The following is an 18,623-nucleotide window of genomic DNA, read 5'->3' on the forward strand; positions in this document are numbered from 1 at the left end:
TGAGAATTTGTATGACATGTAGAATGTTCCCTTTGTTCCCTTGTCCGCTTTGTTGCCATGTACATTATCTTGTAAACTCTATAAAGTCTGTTCTTCCCGTTGTTGTCTTTCCCCACATTCTTTCGTTCATCCACAATGCGCTTCTCCTTCGTCGTCGTCGCTCTTTCAGCCGCTTTCTCTACCGCGTATGCGGCAATGATTGCTCGTCAAAACAGCCTTCCTAGTACGCGTTATGTTTCTTTGTTGTCTCACCATTGTATCTGAATGTCCTTCGTGATTAGACTGCGCTGTTCCGTGTCTGGCTAATGCTGACTACGGCAACTGTTCTTCCACCGACGACAGCTGTCTTTGCCATAGCACGGCTTTCATTAACAGCACCACGACCTGTATTCAGGCGTCGTGTACCGGCTCTGACCTCACAAATGCCGAAGCGTCTTCCCAAGAACTCTGTGCCGCAGTGGTATGTTGCAGATACCCTTGTTTCTTGAGCGTGTGTTGAAGTCGATAATGTAGGGTGTGACTTTGTCTACTTCCGCCACGGCTACCTCATCATCCAAAGCTACCACCACGGCCACCTCCACGCCCTCATCTTCGTCAGTCTTTGTTTTATTTTATTTTTAAAAATACCAAACTCAACGAATATCAGGTCCAACGCTGCGTCATCGAATACCATTAATGTGCTCACTGGTGCAGCGGCCTTTGCCCTCCTGGCAGCATCACTATAAACGGTTGCAGGAATTACCAGTCCATCTTGTTATTTATTCTTTCGCATTCTTTGCGCACTGGACTTTAGAATCACTGTTGCGACGTTTCGAAGGTTGAGCATTAACACACGCTTACCTGATTTATTTCATTCGTTATCTTGCATATGGTGTTCCCCGACTCGAAAGAGGAGGGACTTATGGGGTTATGTAGCAATCTATGTAGTTGAACTGCGTCTTCAATATACATGGACGGCACGTTAGGTGACTTATTTGAATTTGTGTGTACAAGCGCCCATCATCTTACTCGCCTCCGACGGGCCGACGCAATTTGAAGTTGAACTTGCGTACTTCAGACCGTCATCTCCACCAAAGTCCAAGGGTGGCCTTCTTCTGCAGATCACAAGAAATTACTGCCAAGCCTAAGTCCCCTTTCCATCCTGGAGTCGAGCGTATGAACCGTTGAGCCGCGCGTCTATTCCAAAGTCGCCTGTATTTTCTGCCAGCTCACTGTCTATCACCCCCCATCCACCATGCAACTAAAGACATTTTGGTTACAGTTGAAACGAGTGCCAACACCCTTGGCATTAGTGGTTGGGTTGTTACTGGGCGTGCTGATTGGGAAGGCACTTCCATCAAGTGTATGTGTATCTCCTTTTTACCTTGTCCGCAACTGTGATAATGTGTGACTGTTCTTGTAGCTCTTGTCAACGGGGGGGAACAACCCGATATTCGTTTCACGCTTGTCTGCTCGCAAACAAATCACGCTCCCCACCATCGACCAGCGCCGACGTGTCCTAGACCTGCTGTCTACACTATCTCCGCACCATACGACAGAGTGTACACGAAATTCCCAGCCGCTCTACATTCAACAAGTCCGAGACCGATATGATTCCCTCGTCGGACACAAAACTCCTTCTGAATCAACTTGGTTCTCGTCATGGGGATTTTCCGACTCGCAGCACGTGTACAACTCTCCAACGAAAGAGCACAAATATTTCTTCGCCATCAATTTGTACAACTCTTTCGATATCATTCCTGACTTGTTTGCGACTCTCTTTCGGGTGTCTGCGATTCTGGGGTACCATAACGTCTATGTCTCCATATACGAAAATGGCTCGACAGACCAGACCAAGGCACTGCTACGTATATTCGACGCGCTGACGCGCAGCGTGGGGCTTCGTGTTACCATCCGAACCTCTACTCGTACACGAGGTGCCTTCAACCACCGCATAGAGTATCTTGCAGAGGTCCGCAATCAAGCGTTTAACCCGCTGCACGAGCTCCGCGACTCCCATAACGAGTATTTTGACACCATCATCTTCATGAACGATATTCTCCCCTGCGTGGACGATCTGCTTGAGCTTATCTGGCAGAGTCGGCGGAATAATGCAGGTATCACATGCGCTTCGGATTACATGTACCATCAAGAGCTGGTAAGTGCCGATATTATTTTCATAACCTGAGCTCATTCCGATTTTACTATATAGTCAACACCCGTCTTTTATGACAACTGGGTCGCTCGTGATGTCAACGGAACAGCGCTGGAGAATGCCCCGTTCGAAAATGTCTTCCGTGACCCCTACTCCTCCGACCGTTTCCAACTGCACCTTCCCGTGCAGGTCCAGTCATGTTGGAACGGCATTGCAATCCTGGACCCCGCTCCATTTTATTCGCCTCCGTATATCAAATTCCGTATGGCTCGACTTGGAGAAGAGGAGTGTTCTGCTTCAGAGTGCAGTTTGATCTGCAATGATTACTGGCAGGCTGGGTATGGACGCATCTTGATGGTCCCGCGGGTGAAGCTTGCGTATGATAAGGTATGTTTTGGGAGGAAGTGGGATTTGACATATCTGACTGAATATTTATTTATTTTGCAGAAAGTGTTTGATATCATACATCCTTCAAGACGGAACCTCACTGCCATCCGAGGTTATGTTCGTCTTGGGGGACTTCCGGATAATCCACGGACAGACCCACAGGACCGATCGTGGTTTGGTCCTCATGATCGATTATTCACACCGGAAGAGAGCGAGGAGATAGATTTCGCACCCGGGCCTTCGCATGGTACGTTCTACTTCTGTATTCTGGCCTCTCATTCACGAGTCGTACAGTATGGTGTTGGGGCTGGGACGGTGCAGGTGACATCGACGGCCCTGATGTCGACCCCATCTGGGAGCGCATGCCTGATAGCACGCAGAATCCGGAAGCTGTGGAGGTGAGGCATCAAAGGGAGATGAGCGAGCTGTAATGCGGTGGTACTTGGACTTTGGGTAGCTTGCTTTTTAATGCGTTGCGGGTTATTTGGTTTGCATGATGCATCCCTATGGAGGCATGTACGCTAGAGACACTATACGGATGCTTTGGAATTTGAAAAGTACTTCCTCCATCATCAGTGCTCCAGATGTTCTACAATTTGCCCTAGCAGAGGATCAAAATTGACGACTAACTGATTTGCCGTAAAGGGCACTTGGCACAGTTGGTAGCGCGCACGCTTCGCATGAATTGGGACTGCGTGAGGTCGTGGGTTCAACTCCCACAGTGTCCATTGTTTTTCCTTCTCGTGCATAGACGCCGTTACGCGGAGTTAAGGCTTCAATCTGCTTTCGCTTAGTTCGACAGCCTCGACAAGCCGACAAAGTCTCGAGTAGACGGCTGTTTCCTTTTTTTTTTGTCTAAACGGTTATATGCAACGACGTTCAGGCCTTGGGAAGGGTCTGGCACGCATCTCCCCTCCCAATCAGCACCGACTGACGGGTATGGGTTCGGATCCAACAAAACACACAAGGTGGAATCAAAGAGCGCTAGGCGTCACCAATAGAATATGGGCCATCATCCTTGGGTTCATTCTACTACTCGCTCTATCACGATTTATCTTGTTTTCAAACCAGTCGCATCAACCATTCACCACAGAAGGCCTGGTACCGAAGAATTACCTTCATGAGGCGAACTACCTTGTTGGCAATGCGTCGGAGACAGCGAACCCATTCGACTTTTGTCCTGTATTTGGACCTGGGGACGAGATTGCGAACAAGTATGGTGTGGTGCCATTGGCTCAGAGTCGTTTGCATTTGGGGAGCGGGGGGAGGGTGCACCGCGTGATTCATAAAGCGCTCTTGGGTCAACCTGTGACGATCAGCGTGTTAGGTGGTTCAGGTGCGTATTCTTTATCTTGTAGAAGTTCTTATCTTGATGGTGTGTTTGTTTTGTGTAGTTTCTGCATGCCATGCTGCAGGAGATGATCCATTATCTCCCAGATGTTATCCTTCGCGCTTTTTCCAGTGGTGGTCGAGCGTTTTTCCTCACCCAGCTTCGGAGCTGACCAATGGTGCTATGAGGCGTACAAACTCGGGATACTTTGGGTTCTGCAGCTCGCATCACATCCCGGAGTATACCGACCTGGTGATACTTGAATTTGATGTCGATGACGAAGGGTAAGCACGGGCCTCAAGCTAATGTATGCTATGATGTCTAAATTATACCAGCTCCCAACGCTCGATGGAAAATTTCGAGTTGTTGGTTCGCTCTATATTGGACCGCCCAGACCAGCCTGCAGTCATCATTCTAGGGCACTTTAGTTCACAGATACACACGACATATGGTTTTGCAGGACCTGACCATTGGCACAATATCGTCGCACAGTTCTATGACGTGCCGCATATTAGGTACAGGCTTATCACTTACCCGAGAGTAGCATTTCTGACGGCTATGGACAGCGTCAAACCCATACTTTATCCATCTTACATGTCAAATCCTGACCTCATAAAGCCTTACTATGCGGACCCCATGCTCGCGAATCCGGCAGGCCATGAAATTCTCACTGACGTTCTCGTATCGTACTTCCAGTCTCAGATATGTGCAGCATGGTCAACGGCCGGCGGTCACTCGTACGATACCATCCCAATGATGATGGCACATGGTTACAACCCAGCTGGCGCAGATACGCATCTCTTCGGCGGTGTCGGCGCAAGGAAAGGCGCCTGCAGTACCCGAACCACTAAGACCGGTAGATGATGGTGCAGAGGTTGAGAAAAAACACGCCCTAGCTCTTGCCCAAGCAGGATCCCAGCCTGTACCGATCTACCCCGAACTACGAATTCCTCCCATTCGGATTAATACGCGTCCCAAAGAGTCGCGACCATTCGAAGAGGTCGCACCGTATTGCGCATCTGCTAATGACCTCGTAAATCCCGTACCTCCGTCGCTTTTCTACGGTTCTGGTTGGATGGCGGCGCATCCCTCAACAGGCTCGTCACCTTTGCTTACGGCCGGGTATTATTGGTATAGCTCGTTGCCATTGAGCAAGTTGCGCGTACCTATCAAAGTAGGCGCTGGAGATGTTGGGATTTATTTCTTGAAGGAGCCCATGAGCCAGATTGGACAGGGAAGTGAGATTGAATGTTGGGTGGATGATAATTTTGGAGGTGCGGTGGTCATAGAAAATGCCGGAGATGTCAGTGATGCGGTGCCAACGTGAGTGTCCTGTTTCTTTTTCCCGTTCGTAAGCAGTCATTAATGGATGGTCAAGTCTTGCGGTGATCGATCACTTATGTTACGAGAGGATCGCACTACGTTGAGTGCGTGTTGATTGGCGAGGAAGGGCAAAGCGTTCCTTCATTCAAGATCATTGGCGTATTTGCGACATAGGGCATCATCAAACATTGTGCATAACGACGGACACAAGTACTTACAGACGCTGACCGAATTGCAGATATAGCTAGGTGGTGGTCATTGGCAGTTACCTGCGGTCATAGACCTCAAGATGATTGTACTATACAATTTAGCTGATGAGCTCTCTGTACGACTAAAGGAACTAATCTGCCAAACTGCTTTGAATTCGTGCTTCTAATATTACAGAAGGGTGCCTATGTTCGAAGCCATGCGGTCTTGGCGATCTTCTTTAATCTCTTCTGTTCCTTGAACCGCTCCTGTAAATCAAAGTCAGCAACCAACATGAACGGAATACATATGGTTGATCCTACCAGGTCTTTCTTCGTCGGACGTTTTCTCTTCTTGCCTTCTCCCTCAGCCTCAGCCTCCGCTTCAGCCTTGTTGCGAGCCTCGACATCCCTCTCCCAAGCACCAACATCAAAGTAGAACTCGCTCATGCGTTTAGCACGCTCGTACTCGGACAAGTGAGTAGGATCGCGACTATCCGCCTTAGCAAAGGCGCCAGTCCTTGCGTTGAACTTGGCGGTGTACATAAAATTGCTAGGAACACCAGACGAGGAAGCAAGCGACGGATCTAGATGGGCTAGGGAGGGATCAATACCCTGCGCCATCGCGTTTGCTTGTAGCGTGGCGTAGTGAGGGTCTATTGAAGGGCCAGATTGAGACGGGGAAGGCGAAGAGGGATCTGATTCAGAGGTGGCAGGCTGAATGGGGTTTATCCAAGTCGTTTCTTTGGTTTCGGAGTTGTAGAAATAATAGGTGTTGTGCTGAGCGGACCAAATGGCTTGCCATGATCCCGCTGTTGGGAGGGCAGCATGCGCTGCGGCGGCGTCCTGGTCTGTATCTGAAGGTTCAGCAGACTCCTCTGGGGAGGTTGACTCGCCAGTGGACTCGGGTGTCGCCTCCGTGCGCTGCTCAACGTGCTCTTTCTCTTCTTCCTCCTCCCCAGGACTAACTGAACGTGACGTCGACATGAGAGTTTGAGATGAAAGTCAGCTCGGAGATAATATGTAATTCTTATTTTGGTCTTGGCTATGTAATATTAATATCAATAAACTGATAAATATCTCTTTATCACATCGCCATGTCTGAACACACGCATATACCAGTCATGTTACGCTCGGCGCTCAAGCAATCGTCACGGCCGAGCTCTCCCTCTCTGCTCCCGTCATCCTCCATGCCTTCATCCCCGCCGTTATCCCCGCTACCTTCTTCGTTTTTGACCCTCCCAGCCTCGACGTCGCGACTACCGCCCCTCTCGTCCTCCTCCACATCGCTCTCGCGGTCCCCCTCAGTGAACATGCAGCAGAGTACGGCCCAATCTGTAGCTGGGCAAGGTTACACGCCCAAAGTATCGTTCGACACCTTTGAGAACCCTGCTGCGTCCATGTTCTCGTTTACCCTGCACGTGCAATCAGATGGATACGCTAGGACCAGAGCGACGAGAGTATTCCTTTGTGCATCAAGTCCAGATGAAAGTGGACGTCAGGCCCTTGATTGGGCGCTGGAGAGCTTGGTGCAGGATGGGGACGAGTTGATCGTCTTCAGAGGCATTGATCCAGAGGATTTAGGTGAGCCACTAATATCTTCCACAAAAAATGTCCGTAAACATCAAATAGAGAAGGATCATGAAGTCGTCCGAGAAGACGCCCGTGAACTCATGCGCCAGATTCAGGAGAAATGCATCGAGTACGATCCAGAGCGGAAGGTACGTGGTCGTCACGTTTACGGCATACCTTCTCATTGTGTACTTAGTTGTCCATCATTGTCGAGCTCATTGCCGGCAAGGTCACCACGACTCTCGAACGTTTGATTGCTCTGTACCGCCCAGACTCAGTCGTCGTGGGGTCGAGAGGTCAGCGCAGCATGATGCAAGCCTGGGGTGCAGCTTTCGGCGCGCCAGGTGTGGGCAGTGTCTCAAAGTATTGTCTCTCACATTCCCCCGTGCCAATTATTGTTGTGCGCCCTGAGAGGAAGGTCAGGAAAGCACTTACCAAGAGACGAGCTGACCCAAAGAGAGGCACTCATTTTGACGAGTAAGCAGAAGTTTATCTGTATATACTTACTGATACAAACCCTTGATTTACAGACTTACGAGGGCTAAGACGCAGAATATACAGAGTGTTCCGATGACTCCCTCTGTCACACGAACGTGATAGATTTCATCTTTGTCTTTTCTTCTGCGACGGTTGTAATCATTGACTCTGTACCCATAGTCACCCTGTATTGTTGATACCTGGGCGGGGGGTCTGCCTTCAGCTCGACAGCGTGTATTTAAAGTCGATTTGCCAGTGCTTCCAAGTGACACTTTGCAGCATCTGTGTAGCACTAGTACCGATAGCGGCCGAATCCGTTGAATTTCTTACAGACGATACGACTGTGGTGAGTAAGAAGTGTTGGGGTCATTCTTTGAGTAAGGGATCTAAGCATAGGAATAAATCACGACGTGCGTACAGTGACAAACGCGTAAAAGTACTTGGCTGCAGGTGCATGTCCTTTACGACCCCAAAGCTCTATTATCCCTTTCCGAGGCATTCCGGTCGTCGATCTCACGACGCAGATCGTCGTACAAGCCCTGCACAGAGGATATTGCAGTGACAACTGTAGCATGAGCTATACTATTGGTTGCTTCTCCCTCCTGCAACTTGGCCAAAGCCCCATGCACGTTATCCGCGAGACGTCCTAAAGTCCAGCTTGAAACACTATTATCTGAGCCTAGAAAATTCAGCCTCGTCACTATTACGAGGGCTGGTATTGCATCGACGTATTCGTCATCCATCTCAGAGTAAGACCGGCTTGCCCAAAACCATGTATTGTCGATGCGTCCCTGCCACGTATGCTGAGCAGTGCTGAAAGGATGATCCTTGGCAAAAGGACCGATGCGCCCGAAGATCACGAGAAGGTGGTATCCGTTATCAATCCATGAGACTTTATCTACCAGAGAAATGCACCACTCGAGATGGCCATCGCGGATCAGACGTTGACACCACTCGTCGCTCTTTGTCAGGGCAGAGATAAGGCGGAAGTAGCAGAGGTTTCTATTCTTGTGAAATATGGCGTCGGGCCCACTGCCGTGGTCTGTCTGGTCACGATTTGGACATACGACAGTTAAAATAGCGCGAGAAAGCGTATCCAGGAGGTTCACGTCGACACCCTGTGGCATCGAGTCTCTGGTGATAGAAGCTAATTCTCCTCGAGCTTCAGAAACAGCTCTCAGCGCAGCATGCCGGACTCGGGGAGGTCTGGCGGGGCCCATACAACGGATAAGCGACGTAATGTAGGAAGGTCGCTTGGCAGTGCTGCCTAGTCCCCGCATGGCGCCCAGTGCAAGCAAAGCATCACCATCTGTTTCATCGTCTGCTGTCTCCGTGGGGCTGTCATTTTTTGTCCCATTGTTGGCTGCCTCCACGGGTTTTGTGGGTGCAGAGAGTTCCAGGTAGTCTATGACCCAGTCAAATTCTTGACAGCCGGGCTCATGCCCATCACTGTGACGCCAGCGCAGATCACCATCCCAAAGCAATTCCTCATCATCAGGAAGGGAAAGGCGATCATCCAGTCCGTAGACAACCACTGTTCTCAAAGTGGTGCGTGCATCAGCCTGATGCTTCCATTTAGCTTTGTCGTCCGGTGCATTTATAAGCTGATGGAAGGCGTCACGGCCAGCCATGAACGTATCGCGAATGAGACGACTTTTGCCTCCCCAACGATCCCAATCAATAAAGCGACCAAGAAGATATCGATTGATTTTCGCCGACTGGCTGCAAATATGGGCCATGGCCTTGCCATACTTTACGAGTAGCTCTTCCATGTCATGACACACCCCGAAACGTAAGCGTTCGAATGCTGCTGAAGCATCAAGGTTTGGCGACCATTGCACGAGAGGTACCATCGAAGCCGCGGCCTCAACAACTTCCAGGTTCGTTGATGTCTCTAATATCCAGCGTACGGCGGCCGATTTGCTGAATATCGATTGAGCAGAAGTCGATCTCTCTGAAAAGATGATTTTGCAGATGGTTAGAGTCAGCGGGGAACATCGAATCTGGACAGGACAATGGTATATGAACTGCGATATGAGATTTCTGATTTTTTTTACAGATGGCGTCAACTAGCTGCGATCCTGGTGACTGAAAAGGACTGTCCGGACGCCATAGTGACACAAAGATAGTGCCTGCGCAAAAGAGGATGCCGAAGGCTGTTGTACAAATAATGACACTGGATATCGTCGTTTGCTGGGTCCACATGTTGGCGCTGAGTGACAAGCCGAAGAGGAACAGCGAAGTCTGGATGAGCACAAAGAATGCCTGCAAGACGGTCTGCAAGTGAAAGTGCTCTAGCCCATCCAGCTTCGTCTGCCTCTGTATGCCGCGTTCTTCAAGAGACCCTCGTCCTCGAGCTGCCTTGGTTGAGCCACTGTTTTCCCATGACAGCTCCGAACGCGGCCAAGACACTAAATGCGAGGCTAGCATAAGCAAGCGTCTGCATCCAGACAGTTGAAGAAGAATAGCCCGTGGGCGACGAAATACTATTGCTGATGTCATGCGGGGCATTTGGGTCAACAGTGACCTGGATCAGGTACAACAAGAGGGCATTTGTTGTGTTTCCCGGGTTGGGCTGCATTCCAGTGATGAAGGTAGAGTTGACGGCTGAGAATAGACCAGCCTGGTTCGGCTGTTAGATTTGCATCGACAGATGAAGAAACGAACACACAAAAGTTAGGATAATACTCATATCGTCGTTTGCCCGCTCGAGGAAATCGTCGTCGTACTGCGTGAAAAAATAGGCCATAGCCTTGCCACACTTCACAAATATCTCTTCCCTGTCAGGATACGCTAGGAAGTTATGATGTAAGGATGCCCATGCTGCTGAAAGATTAAGCTTTGATTACGCAAGACTACTATTTATTGACCATCCATCCATCCCAGTTCGCGACGACGAGTTCTAGATCTGCCCCACGCATCTCCAGCTATATCCCCAACTATATCCCACTCATAGTCATCATTGATCAATGCATATGTATCCGAGTCACACCCAGAATGACGTTCCCTCTACATATTCACCTCCCTGCATCCTCCAAAAAACAATTCTTGTGTCACAACTGAGCGCTGAGCACTGAGCTCCCAGCAAACGCTGTTAATGTTGACATCTCCGTCCGCCGTCTTCTGATCCAACCGTACTCCGTGCCATCTGCCACTTTCACTTTCACTCTCATCAATTTTTCTCTCGTATTCGACTTTCGCCTGCCTTGAGATGAAAGTCGATATGTAATTATATTGGTGTTGGCTACTTATGCAATATCAGTAAATTGGTAATTGTTTCCTTCTCACATGCCATGTCTGAACAGCACACCAATATCCCTGTAATGTTGCGCTCGGCATTCAAGCGATCTTCGCAGCTGGACTCTCCGACGTCCTTGCTCCCTTATGTCTTCAACCCTACTTCAACCCTACCATTTCCCCCTCTTCCTCCTTCGCAACTCACGTTCCAACTTCGAAAATCCCTCTTGTGGTCCCCATCGATGAACATGCAGCAGACTACGATCACATCTGTTGCTGGGCAACGTTGCACGCCCAGAGTATGATTCGATATTTTCGAGAACCTTTCTGCATCCACATGCTTGTTGACCCTGCACTTTCAATCAGACGGGTATGCTAGACTAGGGCATTCCTCTGTGCATGCAGTCTGGATGAAATGGGACGTCAGGCCTTTGATTAGGTGCTGGAAAACTCGGTCCGGCGGATTTAGGTGAATGACTAATATCTGTTGGAAAGGATGTTCGCCGACATTAGATCATAATTTAAAGATGGATCACGAAGTCGCTCGAGAAGACACGTCAACTTTTGCGCCTCATTGGAAATGTATCGAATGTGTTCCAGAGCAGAAGGTATGTGGTCGTCGCGTTTACACGTTCTCATTGTATGCATCATACGTAGTTGACCGTCATTGTCAAACTCACTGCTGGTAAGGTCACCATGACGCTCGAATGCTTGATTGCTCTGTATCGGCCAGACTCAGTCGTCATGGGCTTGAGAGGTCAGCGCGGAATGATGCAAACCTGGGAGTGCATATTTCGGCCCGTCAGGTGTGGGCAGCGTATCAAATCATCGCCTCTCGAATTCCCCCGTGTTAATCATCGTTGTTCGCCCTGAGAGAAAGGTCAGGAAAGTACTTGCCAAGAGACGAGCTGACCCAAATAGAGGCACTCATTTTGACGAGTAAGCAGATGCTCATATGCTGTGATATGCTTGCTAATACAGAGAAAATTACAGCCTTACGAGGGCCAAAACACAGTATTCCATTATCTCCCTCTGTCACACGAGCGTGATAGACTTTCCTTCTTGTGTATAGCTCTTTTCCCTCGTACGTGTACATGCGGGTGTAGGGCCTAGGTATGGAGCACGAGTTGGGGGGCGCGAGTACGTTTATTTTCGCTCTGTACACATCATAGTCTCCTTGAGCTGAGCTGACAACATATCATGGTTTTATTGTCTCCCATCATTTCGAACGTTGAAGCAGACTCCGCAGGCTAAACTAAAAACTAGCAATTCGAGGCTTAACAAGCGAGACGAGACCCATTCCTAGGCCTGCTCCATGATCATCCTAACCAGATCCGACTCATCAACCAATTGTCTTTCGATACGTGAGACGTGGGTAGGAAGAATCAGAAGAACTCTTCAAATCTTCCAAGTCCAAATCAGAAACACTAGTCCTCTTACCAGCTAGCCCATGAATCTGTCCAGGGTCTGTCCAGAGTGTGTGATACCAGGCCATCAGATGGATTTCGCCACGCCCGCATGAGGAGAGGGGAACGCATGGTGGCATGCTTAGGTATATCTCTTCGTAAGTATACCATTCAACCCTTCTTCGGCTCGAGGATTGGAATTGACGTGAGGAGTATACTAACTCCACTTTAGAACAATAGTGAACGCTAAATGGAATCAGCATTCAGCAAGCCCCTATGACGAAAATGATGGCATATTGTTGCCACTGTCGAGACTAGCTCATTCTGCTGGGGATCCTGTCATAAACGCACGTAAGTCAACGTTACTCTAGGGGGTGACTGGAAAAGATTGCACGGCCAAATCACTGTCCATTTCACCGGTACTAACCTCGTTCCAGTTTCACAGCATGAAATTCACACTCTGCCATATGATTATTTTTATTACCACAAAGGTATAAAGGTCGTCGTACTGTGGACTTGTAGTACTGGCATTCGTGAATTGGCCTAGCTGCGCTCGAACTATCCTATTTACGCCATTCTCGAAAGTCCGTTTCTCGCAGCCGTCACATCAACTTAGTATTCAGAATGTTCAGCACCGCGACGATGTTCTCTATTTTTTCTGCCCTGATGCTGGCACTTTCTTGCGCTGCTGCTGCTACACCCGTCTATTCCGTCGAGCTGCCTGCCTGGAGCCCCATTATCAGGGGCTCGGGGGTATACGTTGTGTATGATGCTGGCTGTGGTTCAAGGTCAGGACGGGGGAAATCGGGTGGTGATGTGGATGTTTGTTGCTGAGTTGGGGGCGGAGGACGGGTGTCTGATGGTGTCTGGAAGAAGTCAGCGATACAAGGATATAGTGGGATAGACTTCGCAGCAATGATGGAATCCACGAGGTCATTCTTGTCGATACGGCCTTTGACGGGGATATTGTATGCGTCGACATAGTGGCGGAGCTTAGAGAGCGGCAGAGACTTGATGCATGACTGTACCTCTCCGCTGTGACAGTCCAATTATACGCCTGAAGAATACGGGCTGGAAAGCCTTGAGTAGGGTGCTTTGATGCCAGTCTGAAGTTCTCCACTGCGAGTGATAAATCAGCAGGTTTATGCTGCACCCGGTAACGAGACATATATGCCTCGTGTATCCTGAAGTGGGAGTAGTGCCTTTCGGGGTGGAGTGGTGGCAAAACCGCCAGTGCTTCCTGGCAGAACCCAATGGCCTCCTCAACATCTTCGATCTTTCAAGTGTTCGCGAAACGAGAGCAGAGCGCCGAGCTCAAATTAAAAGCTTTGTATGGCGCTCTGGATGGTCTTGCCGCCCTACCCGAAGTGATTCACGGTACCGCTTGATGGCCTCGTTAATATCCTCATTGGCATGTAATTTGAGCAAGAATGGTCCTGTTCATTGAAGTTTGATTGCGAGCCGGCTGGTGTGCGAGAGCTGTACCATTTGTTGGTTCGTTGACTTGAGCGCGGCTGACAGCGAGAAGCAGAGACTGTGCCGCGAGCTCCAGTACTAGTGGTATTCAATCATATTAATGGCCATGGGTGGTAGTATGAGTAAGCTTCGGATCCTAACAAGGTCAAACATCGAAGAGATCATCATCATCTATAATCTATAATTCTATAATCTTAAAAAGTCTTAAAAAGTAAGGGAGAAAGGAGGGGGGCAATGTGGGAGGATTTGGGCATTTTCGCGTAGCGCACATGGTTTCGGCTGCGTCGGTTGCGTCGGTAAGGTTGCTGAAAAGAGGACTAGCCCACACCCGTTGTGCCTTCGGCACATGTCTACATATTACATTTACAAAATACTATATACTTTTATTTTAGTTCTGAGGACAGAGGACACGGGAGAATTTTTTGGGAAGGGCAAGAGTCAACAGCAAGACACAAACAGTGAGACTGAAGTTTACCTGGGACACTGGCTTGCAATCCCGTGGCCTCGTACCTCGGCCAGCAGGATGCAAGCCAGTGTCCCAGGTAAACTTCAGTCTCACTGTTTGTGTCTTGCTGTTGACTCTTGCCCTTCCCAAAAAATTCTCCCGTGTCTCTGTCCTATTTTCTGCTTTCCCATTCCTCATTTCTCATTTCCTATCTCCCTCCTGTCTCCTGTCTCCCATCTCCCGTGTCCCATCTCCCCATTCACCCCATTTCTCCATTCTCCACCTTCCCATTCCCATGTTTACCCATTGCCCATTTTTCCTATCTTTATATTTTCGCATTTTTCGCATTTTTCACATTTTTCTATTTGCTTGGTGTTCCTCCCCTTGTTGTGGCTCAATTTTTACCTATAACCAATTTTGGACAGTGAGGTCGTATAGTAAGGGAGAACGGTTTTTTGAAATTGAAACTCCGATTGACAGAACCACGTGAAATTTCTAAATCGAGGTTAAGCGAGCTAAGCGTTCCCATGTGGCCTTTAGCGAGCTACGCGTCTCCCACACACAGCCACAAAACAGGTCTCCCATTCTTTTATGATCCCATGTGGTTCTGTCAAGCGGAGTTTGAATTTGCAAAAACCGTTGTCCCTTACTATACGAGCTCACTGTCCAAACATGGGAATTTGTAAAAATTGAGCCACAATGGGATTGGCAAGTGCTCACTGGCCCTTCATTTTGCACAACAACAATGAATTTTATATGTACTGCAACTGTGAATACATAATAAATAGTAAAAATTGAAGGACAACAAGGGATTTTGGGATTTTTGTGGGGAAAAGAGAAAAGAGAACACCAAGCAAGTAGAAAAATGTGAAAAATGCAAAATGCAAAAATGTGAAAATGCAAAATTGCGAAAATATAAAGATGGGAAAATTTGGCAATGGGTAAACAGAGGAATGGGAAGATGGAGAATGGAGAAATGGGGTGAATAGGAAGATGGGAGGATGGGAGGACAAGAGGAGGACAAGAGGACACAATGGGAGGATGAGAGGGCTACAGGAGGACAAGAGGATGGGAGGACAAGAGGAGGACAGGACAATGGGACATGGGACAATGGGACACGGGAGAACAGGACAACAGGACACAGGACATGGGACATGGGACATGGGACATGGGACACGGGAGAACGGGAGAACAGGACACGGGACATGGGACACAGGACAATGGGACACGGGAGAACAGGACAATGGGACATGGGACACGGGACAATGGGACACGGGACAACGAGACACGGGACATGGGACAATGGGACAACAGGACACGGGACAACAAGACATGGGACAATGGGACATGGGACAAGATAATTGGGAGGAAGTGTATGAGTCAATAGCATGACACAAACAGTTTGACTGAAGGTTACCTGGGACACTGGCTTGCATCCCGCTGGCCGAGGCACGAGGCCATGGGATTGCAAGCCAGTGTGCCAGGTAACCTTCAGTCAAACAGTTTGTGCAACATCCCATAACTAAAACAAAACTATATAATATTTTTAAAATGTAAGATGTAAGAATTTATTTATTTCACACAAGTAAATAATATGTAGACACAGTGAGACAAGGCACCGAAGGTGCCTCCAGCAGAGCACAAAGTGCTCTCCTTGCTTCCTGTGCCGAAGGCACAACGGGCTTGGGCTAGTCTAAAAAGTAAGGGAGAATCTAAAAAGTAAGGGAGAAGGGTGAGGGGGGGAGGTGGGAGGATTTGGGCATTTCTGCGTAGCGCACATGGAGTCGTCAGTTTCAGTTGGCGTCGGTTTTTTCGGTTACAAGCCGCTTGGAATGCTTATTTCGCTAAGGTCGCTGAAAAAGGGATCCCATGTGGTTCTGTCAACCAGAGTTTGAAGTTGCGAAAACCATTGTCCCTTACTATGTGAGCTCACTGTCCAAAATTGGGAATTTGAAAAAATTGAGCCACAACGGGATAAACCAAGCAAATAGAAAAATGTGAAAAATGCGAAAATAGAAAGATGGGATTGGCAGGTGCTCAATGGCCCTCCATTTTGCACAACTGACAATGATTTTATATATGTACTGTGACTGTGAATACATGATAAATAGTAAAAATTGAAGGACAACAAGGGATTTTGGGATTTTTGTGGGGAAAAGAGAAAAGAGAACACCAAGTAGAAAAATGTGAAAATGCAAAATTGTGAAAATATAAAGATGGGAAAAATTGGCAATGGGCAATGGGTAAACATGGGAATGGGATGGGAAGATGGAGAATGGAGAAATGGGGTGAATAGGGAGATGGGAGAATGGGAGGACAACAGAAGGATGGGAGGACAAGAGGAGGACAAGAGAACACAATGGGAGGATGAGAGGACAGCACTACAGGAGGACAAGAGGATGGGAGGACAATGGGAGGACAATGGGAGGATGGAAGACAGGAGGACAGACAATGGAACATGGGACATGGGACACGGGACACAGGACACGGGACATGGGACACGGGACATGGGACAGTGGGACACAGGTCAATGGGACAACAGGACAACAGGACACAGGACACAGGAGATGGGAGATGGGAGAATTGAGGGGAAAGGCATGAGTCAGTAGCAAGACACAAACAGTTTGACTGAAGGTTACCTGGCACACTGGCTTGCATCCCACTGGCTGAGGCACGAGGCCATGGGATTGCAAGCCAGTGTGCCAGGTAACCTTCAGTCAAACTGTTTGTGCAACATCCCATAACTAAAACAAAACTATATAATATTTTTAAAATGTAAGATGTAAGAAATGATTGATTTCACACAACAAAATAATATGTAGACACAGTGAGACAAAACACCGAAGGTGCCTCCAGCAGAGCACAAAGTGCTCTGCTTGCTTCCTGTGCCGAAGGCACAATGGGCTTGGGCTAGTCTATAAAGTAAGGGAGAACTGGTGTGGGGGAAGGGGTGGGACGATTTGGGCATTTCCGCGTAGCGCACATGGTGTTGGTAGGCCTCGCCAGCGTCAGCTGGCGAAGGTTAGATACGGTTATTTCGCTAAGGTGGCTGAAAAAAGCATCCCACGTGGTTCTGTCAACCGGAGTTTGAATTTCCGAAAACCATTGTCCCCTACTATACGAGCTTGCTGTCCAAAATTGGGAATCTCGCATGCTTTTCATTTTTGGAGTTCCATTTCCCTACGAGTTTCGAAACCCTCGCAATCTAAACACCTCTTTCCCCCCACCATCTGTTTCCTCACATACTATTGTTGAAATTGTTGAAGTATCCTCTCCCCAGTGATTATTTGTAAATTTGTAGTGAAATTCCACTCCTGGGGTAAGCTTTACTTATTTAAATACAAAAATTACTTGAAAAATTCAAAAAAATATAGTGATTTTCGCTTTTCTGCTGTTCTTGGACCGTGTTTTGGACCATTTTGGACCATTTTGGACCTCCCTTGGACCCCTGGACCCTCCTGGACCCCCCCTGGACCCTTTTGGAGAGCAGGTTCGTGTGGTGTGTTTGTTGTTTGTTTCTGAGCCCGAATCCCACTGGAGGAACGGGGGAAATTGGGTATACAAGACGAACGTGCGAGGAGTCTTGCGGGCGTCTTCTGCAGTTGTCAAAGACTGTCCTGTGAGATCTCCGTGTCAAGTCCTACCTCCCTGGCTGCCTGTTTTTACGGGTGTTTGCTGGTTGCTATCAGCTTTTGCTGGGACCTCTGATAGCACTACAGTGCAGAGATTTGGTTGGCAGGACACTTTTTTGCATTGAGTCTGACTGCTGGGTGTTCTATCTGGCAGTTGCTCACAGTTGCCTTCCTATCCCTTGGGATAATATCTCGGACAGCATTTTTGTTGTCTTCAGCACTGTCATACGTCAATTTCCTGACGCGATCCTGACCTCGGGAGGCTCAGACTTCTTCAACCACCCACACACACCCACTTTTTTGGATTCCGACCTATGTGCGTAATGCATCTCTCATGTCTTCCTCGACTAATTTTGCTGCAGTGGTGTTTCTATCCTATCCATTGCTAGATTTGCCCCATTTTTCGAATTTTGTTGCCACATACTGCCATGTTCGTATATCATTTATTTTTTATGGAGTCCTGCTAATTAATTAATTTCTTCTTAGGCTTCCTTCAACTCCACCCACTTCCCCTCAACGAGCCCAGTCTGCTGCGCGTCAAGCCGAGAGAAATCAACGTAATCTTGGCTCGCCTCCTGCACAACGTCTACCGCAAAATGATCCTGCCCCTGTAGCACCAGATGCTCCCCATATTGTATGTCTATTTTCATTCAAAACGTTGACCATTGCTAACATATCCTATTCAGAATATTCCTCATATGCTAGGAAATTTAAATCATGCTCAGATCCCTGTGCAGAGATTTCCAGGAATTCCACACAATGCAATTGAGCGTCATGAGGCGCATCGTCAATGGCGTGCTCATCACCCACCACCACCCCCACCTGCTCCAGGCTTTGGCTATTTTCCTCCTGGTCCCCCCTCTTCCTCCTCCTGTCCCTGTCTATCCTCCAGGATTTGGTGGCTATCATCTCCCTCCTACTCCTGTCCTGCCCCAGCTCCTGCTCCTGTCTATCCTGCTGCTCAAATGCCAATGTATGGTGCTGTATATTATGAGGGTGCAGCTCGCCCTCAAAATATA

General features: G+C 48.5%; 9 protein-coding genes and 1 non-coding gene across 10 annotated transcripts; 6 read left to right on the forward strand and 4 right to left on the reverse strand.

The window, feature by feature from the left end:
- The first annotated feature begins 3 nt into the window (after positions 1–3).
- EDB91DRAFT_1350986 (uncharacterized protein) lies at positions 4–1,049 on the forward strand. Its single transcript, XM_041326104.1, has 4 exons — positions 4–223; positions 282–460; positions 514–593; positions 647–1,049. The coding sequence occupies exons 1-4, from the start codon at positions 136–138 to the stop codon at positions 723–725; spliced, it is 426 nt and encodes a 141-aa protein (XP_041170575.1). The 5' UTR covers positions 4–135; the 3' UTR covers positions 726–1,049.
- EDB91DRAFT_1209358 (glycosyltransferase family 69 protein) lies at positions 1,035–3,111 on the forward strand. Its single transcript, XM_041320747.1, has 5 exons — positions 1,035–1,342; positions 1,403–2,137; positions 2,192–2,521; positions 2,582–2,768; positions 2,816–3,111. Exons 1-5 carry the CDS (start codon positions 1,235–1,237, stop codon positions 2,950–2,952), a joined length of 1,497 nt encoding a protein of 498 aa, XP_041170576.1. The 5' UTR covers positions 1,035–1,234; the 3' UTR covers positions 2,953–3,111.
- Positions 3,112–3,165: 54 nt separating this feature from the next.
- Positions 3,166–3,249, forward strand: EDB91DRAFT_t111. The gene has a single exon. It is a non-coding gene; the product is annotated as a tRNA-Ala (tRNA).
- A 32-nt stretch (positions 3,250–3,281) lies between these two features.
- Positions 3,282–5,348, forward strand: EDB91DRAFT_1331205 (uncharacterized protein; the record flags this gene model as incomplete). Its single annotated transcript, XM_041325381.1, has 7 exons — positions 3,282–3,857; positions 3,916–4,135; positions 4,187–4,366; positions 4,418–4,686; positions 4,712–4,725; positions 4,771–5,174; positions 5,261–5,348. Exons 1-7 carry the CDS (start codon positions 3,389–3,391, stop codon positions 5,346–5,348), a joined length of 1,644 nt encoding a protein of 547 aa, XP_041170577.1. The 5' UTR covers positions 3,282–3,388.
- Positions 5,349–5,566: 218 nt separating this feature from the next.
- EDB91DRAFT_1350988 (uncharacterized protein) lies at positions 5,567–6,346 on the reverse strand (the record flags this gene model as incomplete). Its single annotated transcript, XM_041326105.1, has 2 exons — positions 5,567–5,629; positions 5,684–6,346. The coding sequence occupies 2 exons, from the start codon at positions 6,344–6,346 to the stop codon at positions 5,567–5,569; spliced, it is 726 nt and encodes a 241-aa protein (XP_041170578.1).
- A 108-nt stretch (positions 6,347–6,454) lies between these two features.
- On the forward strand, positions 6,455–7,741 carry EDB91DRAFT_1170622 (uncharacterized protein; the record flags this gene model as incomplete). The annotated part of the gene is made up of 4 exons (XM_041320180.1): positions 6,455–6,943; positions 6,992–7,080; positions 7,128–7,408; positions 7,462–7,741. Coding segments are annotated over 4 exons (926 nt in total), but the record flags the coding sequence as incomplete, so codon positions are not given.
- Positions 7,742–7,788: 47 nt separating this feature from the next.
- On the reverse strand, positions 7,789–9,083 carry EDB91DRAFT_1170624 (uncharacterized protein). The gene has a single exon (XM_041320181.1). The coding sequence runs from the start codon at positions 9,037–9,039 to the stop codon at positions 7,870–7,872; it is 1,170 nt and encodes a 389-aa protein (XP_041170580.1). The 5' UTR covers positions 9,040–9,083; the 3' UTR covers positions 7,789–7,869.
- Positions 9,084–9,502: 419 nt separating this feature from the next.
- EDB91DRAFT_124909 (uncharacterized protein) lies at positions 9,503–10,232 on the reverse strand. Its single transcript, XM_041323022.1, has 2 exons — positions 10,080–10,232; positions 9,503–10,031 (listed from the first exon to the last, which is right to left on the reverse strand). The coding sequence occupies exons 1-2, from the start codon at positions 10,155–10,157 to the stop codon at positions 9,744–9,746; spliced, it is 366 nt and encodes a 121-aa protein (XP_041170581.1). The 5' UTR covers positions 10,158–10,232; the 3' UTR covers positions 9,503–9,743.
- Positions 10,233–11,300: 1,068 nt separating this feature from the next.
- Positions 11,301–11,559, forward strand: EDB91DRAFT_1170629 (uncharacterized protein). Its single transcript, XM_041320182.1, has one exon. It carries the CDS (start codon positions 11,342–11,344, stop codon positions 11,516–11,518), a length of 177 nt encoding a protein of 58 aa, XP_041170582.1. The 5' UTR covers positions 11,301–11,341; the 3' UTR covers positions 11,519–11,559.
- A 6,527-nt stretch (positions 11,560–18,086) lies between these two features.
- Positions 18,087–18,585, reverse strand: EDB91DRAFT_1087412 (uncharacterized protein; the record flags this gene model as incomplete). Its single annotated transcript, XM_041316208.1, has 2 exons — positions 18,087–18,244; positions 18,363–18,585. Coding segments are annotated over 2 exons (381 nt in total), but the record flags the coding sequence as incomplete, so codon positions are not given.
- Positions 18,586–18,623: the final 38 nt, after the last annotated feature.

This window comes from Suillus paluster (assembly GCF_016628075.1).
Source record: "Suillus paluster strain FC165 chromosome Unknown EDB91scaffold_128, whole genome shotgun sequence".
Taxonomy (NCBI): Eukaryota; Fungi; Basidiomycota; class Agaricomycetes; order Boletales; family Suillaceae; genus Suillus; species Suillus paluster.

Bases quoted from the DNA above. Each gene is read 5' to 3' on its own strand.
- EDB91DRAFT_1350986 (XM_041326104.1), top strand. From the start codon at position 136: ATGCGCTTCTCCTTCGTCGTCGTCGCTCTTTCAGCCGCTTTCTCTACC. The intron at 224-281 runs GTACGCGTTATG...CTTCGTGATTAG, and splicing joins TCGTCAAAACAGCCTTCCTA to ACTGCGCTGTTCCGTGTCTG. The intron at 594-646 runs GTCAGTCTTTGT...AACGAATATCAG, and splicing joins ACCTCCACGCCCTCATCTTC to GTCCAACGCTGCGTCATCGA.
- EDB91DRAFT_1209358 (XM_041320747.1), top strand. From the start codon at position 1,235: ATGCAACTAAAGACATTTTGGTTACAGTTGAAACGAGTGCCAACACCC. The intron at 1,343-1,402 runs GTATGTGTATCT...CTGTTCTTGTAG, and splicing joins GGAAGGCACTTCCATCAAGT to CTCTTGTCAACGGGGGGGAA. The intron at 2,769-2,815 runs GTACGTTCTACT...CGAGTCGTACAG, and splicing joins CGCACCCGGGCCTTCGCATG to TATGGTGTTGGGGCTGGGAC.
- EDB91DRAFT_1170624 (XM_041320181.1), bottom strand. From the start codon at position 9,039: ATGGCTGGCCGTGACGCCTTCCATCAGCTTATAAATGCACCGGACGAC.
- EDB91DRAFT_124909 (XM_041323022.1), bottom strand. From the start codon at position 10,157: ATGGCCTATTTTTTCACGCAGTACGACGACGATTTCCTCGAGCGGGCA. The intron at 10,032-10,079 runs GTGTGTTCGTTT...CAGCCGAACCAG, and splicing joins TGAGTATTATCCTAACTTTT to GCTGGTCTATTCTCAGCCGT.
- EDB91DRAFT_1170629 (XM_041320182.1), top strand. From the start codon at position 11,342: ATGACGCTCGAATGCTTGATTGCTCTGTATCGGCCAGACTCAGTCGTC.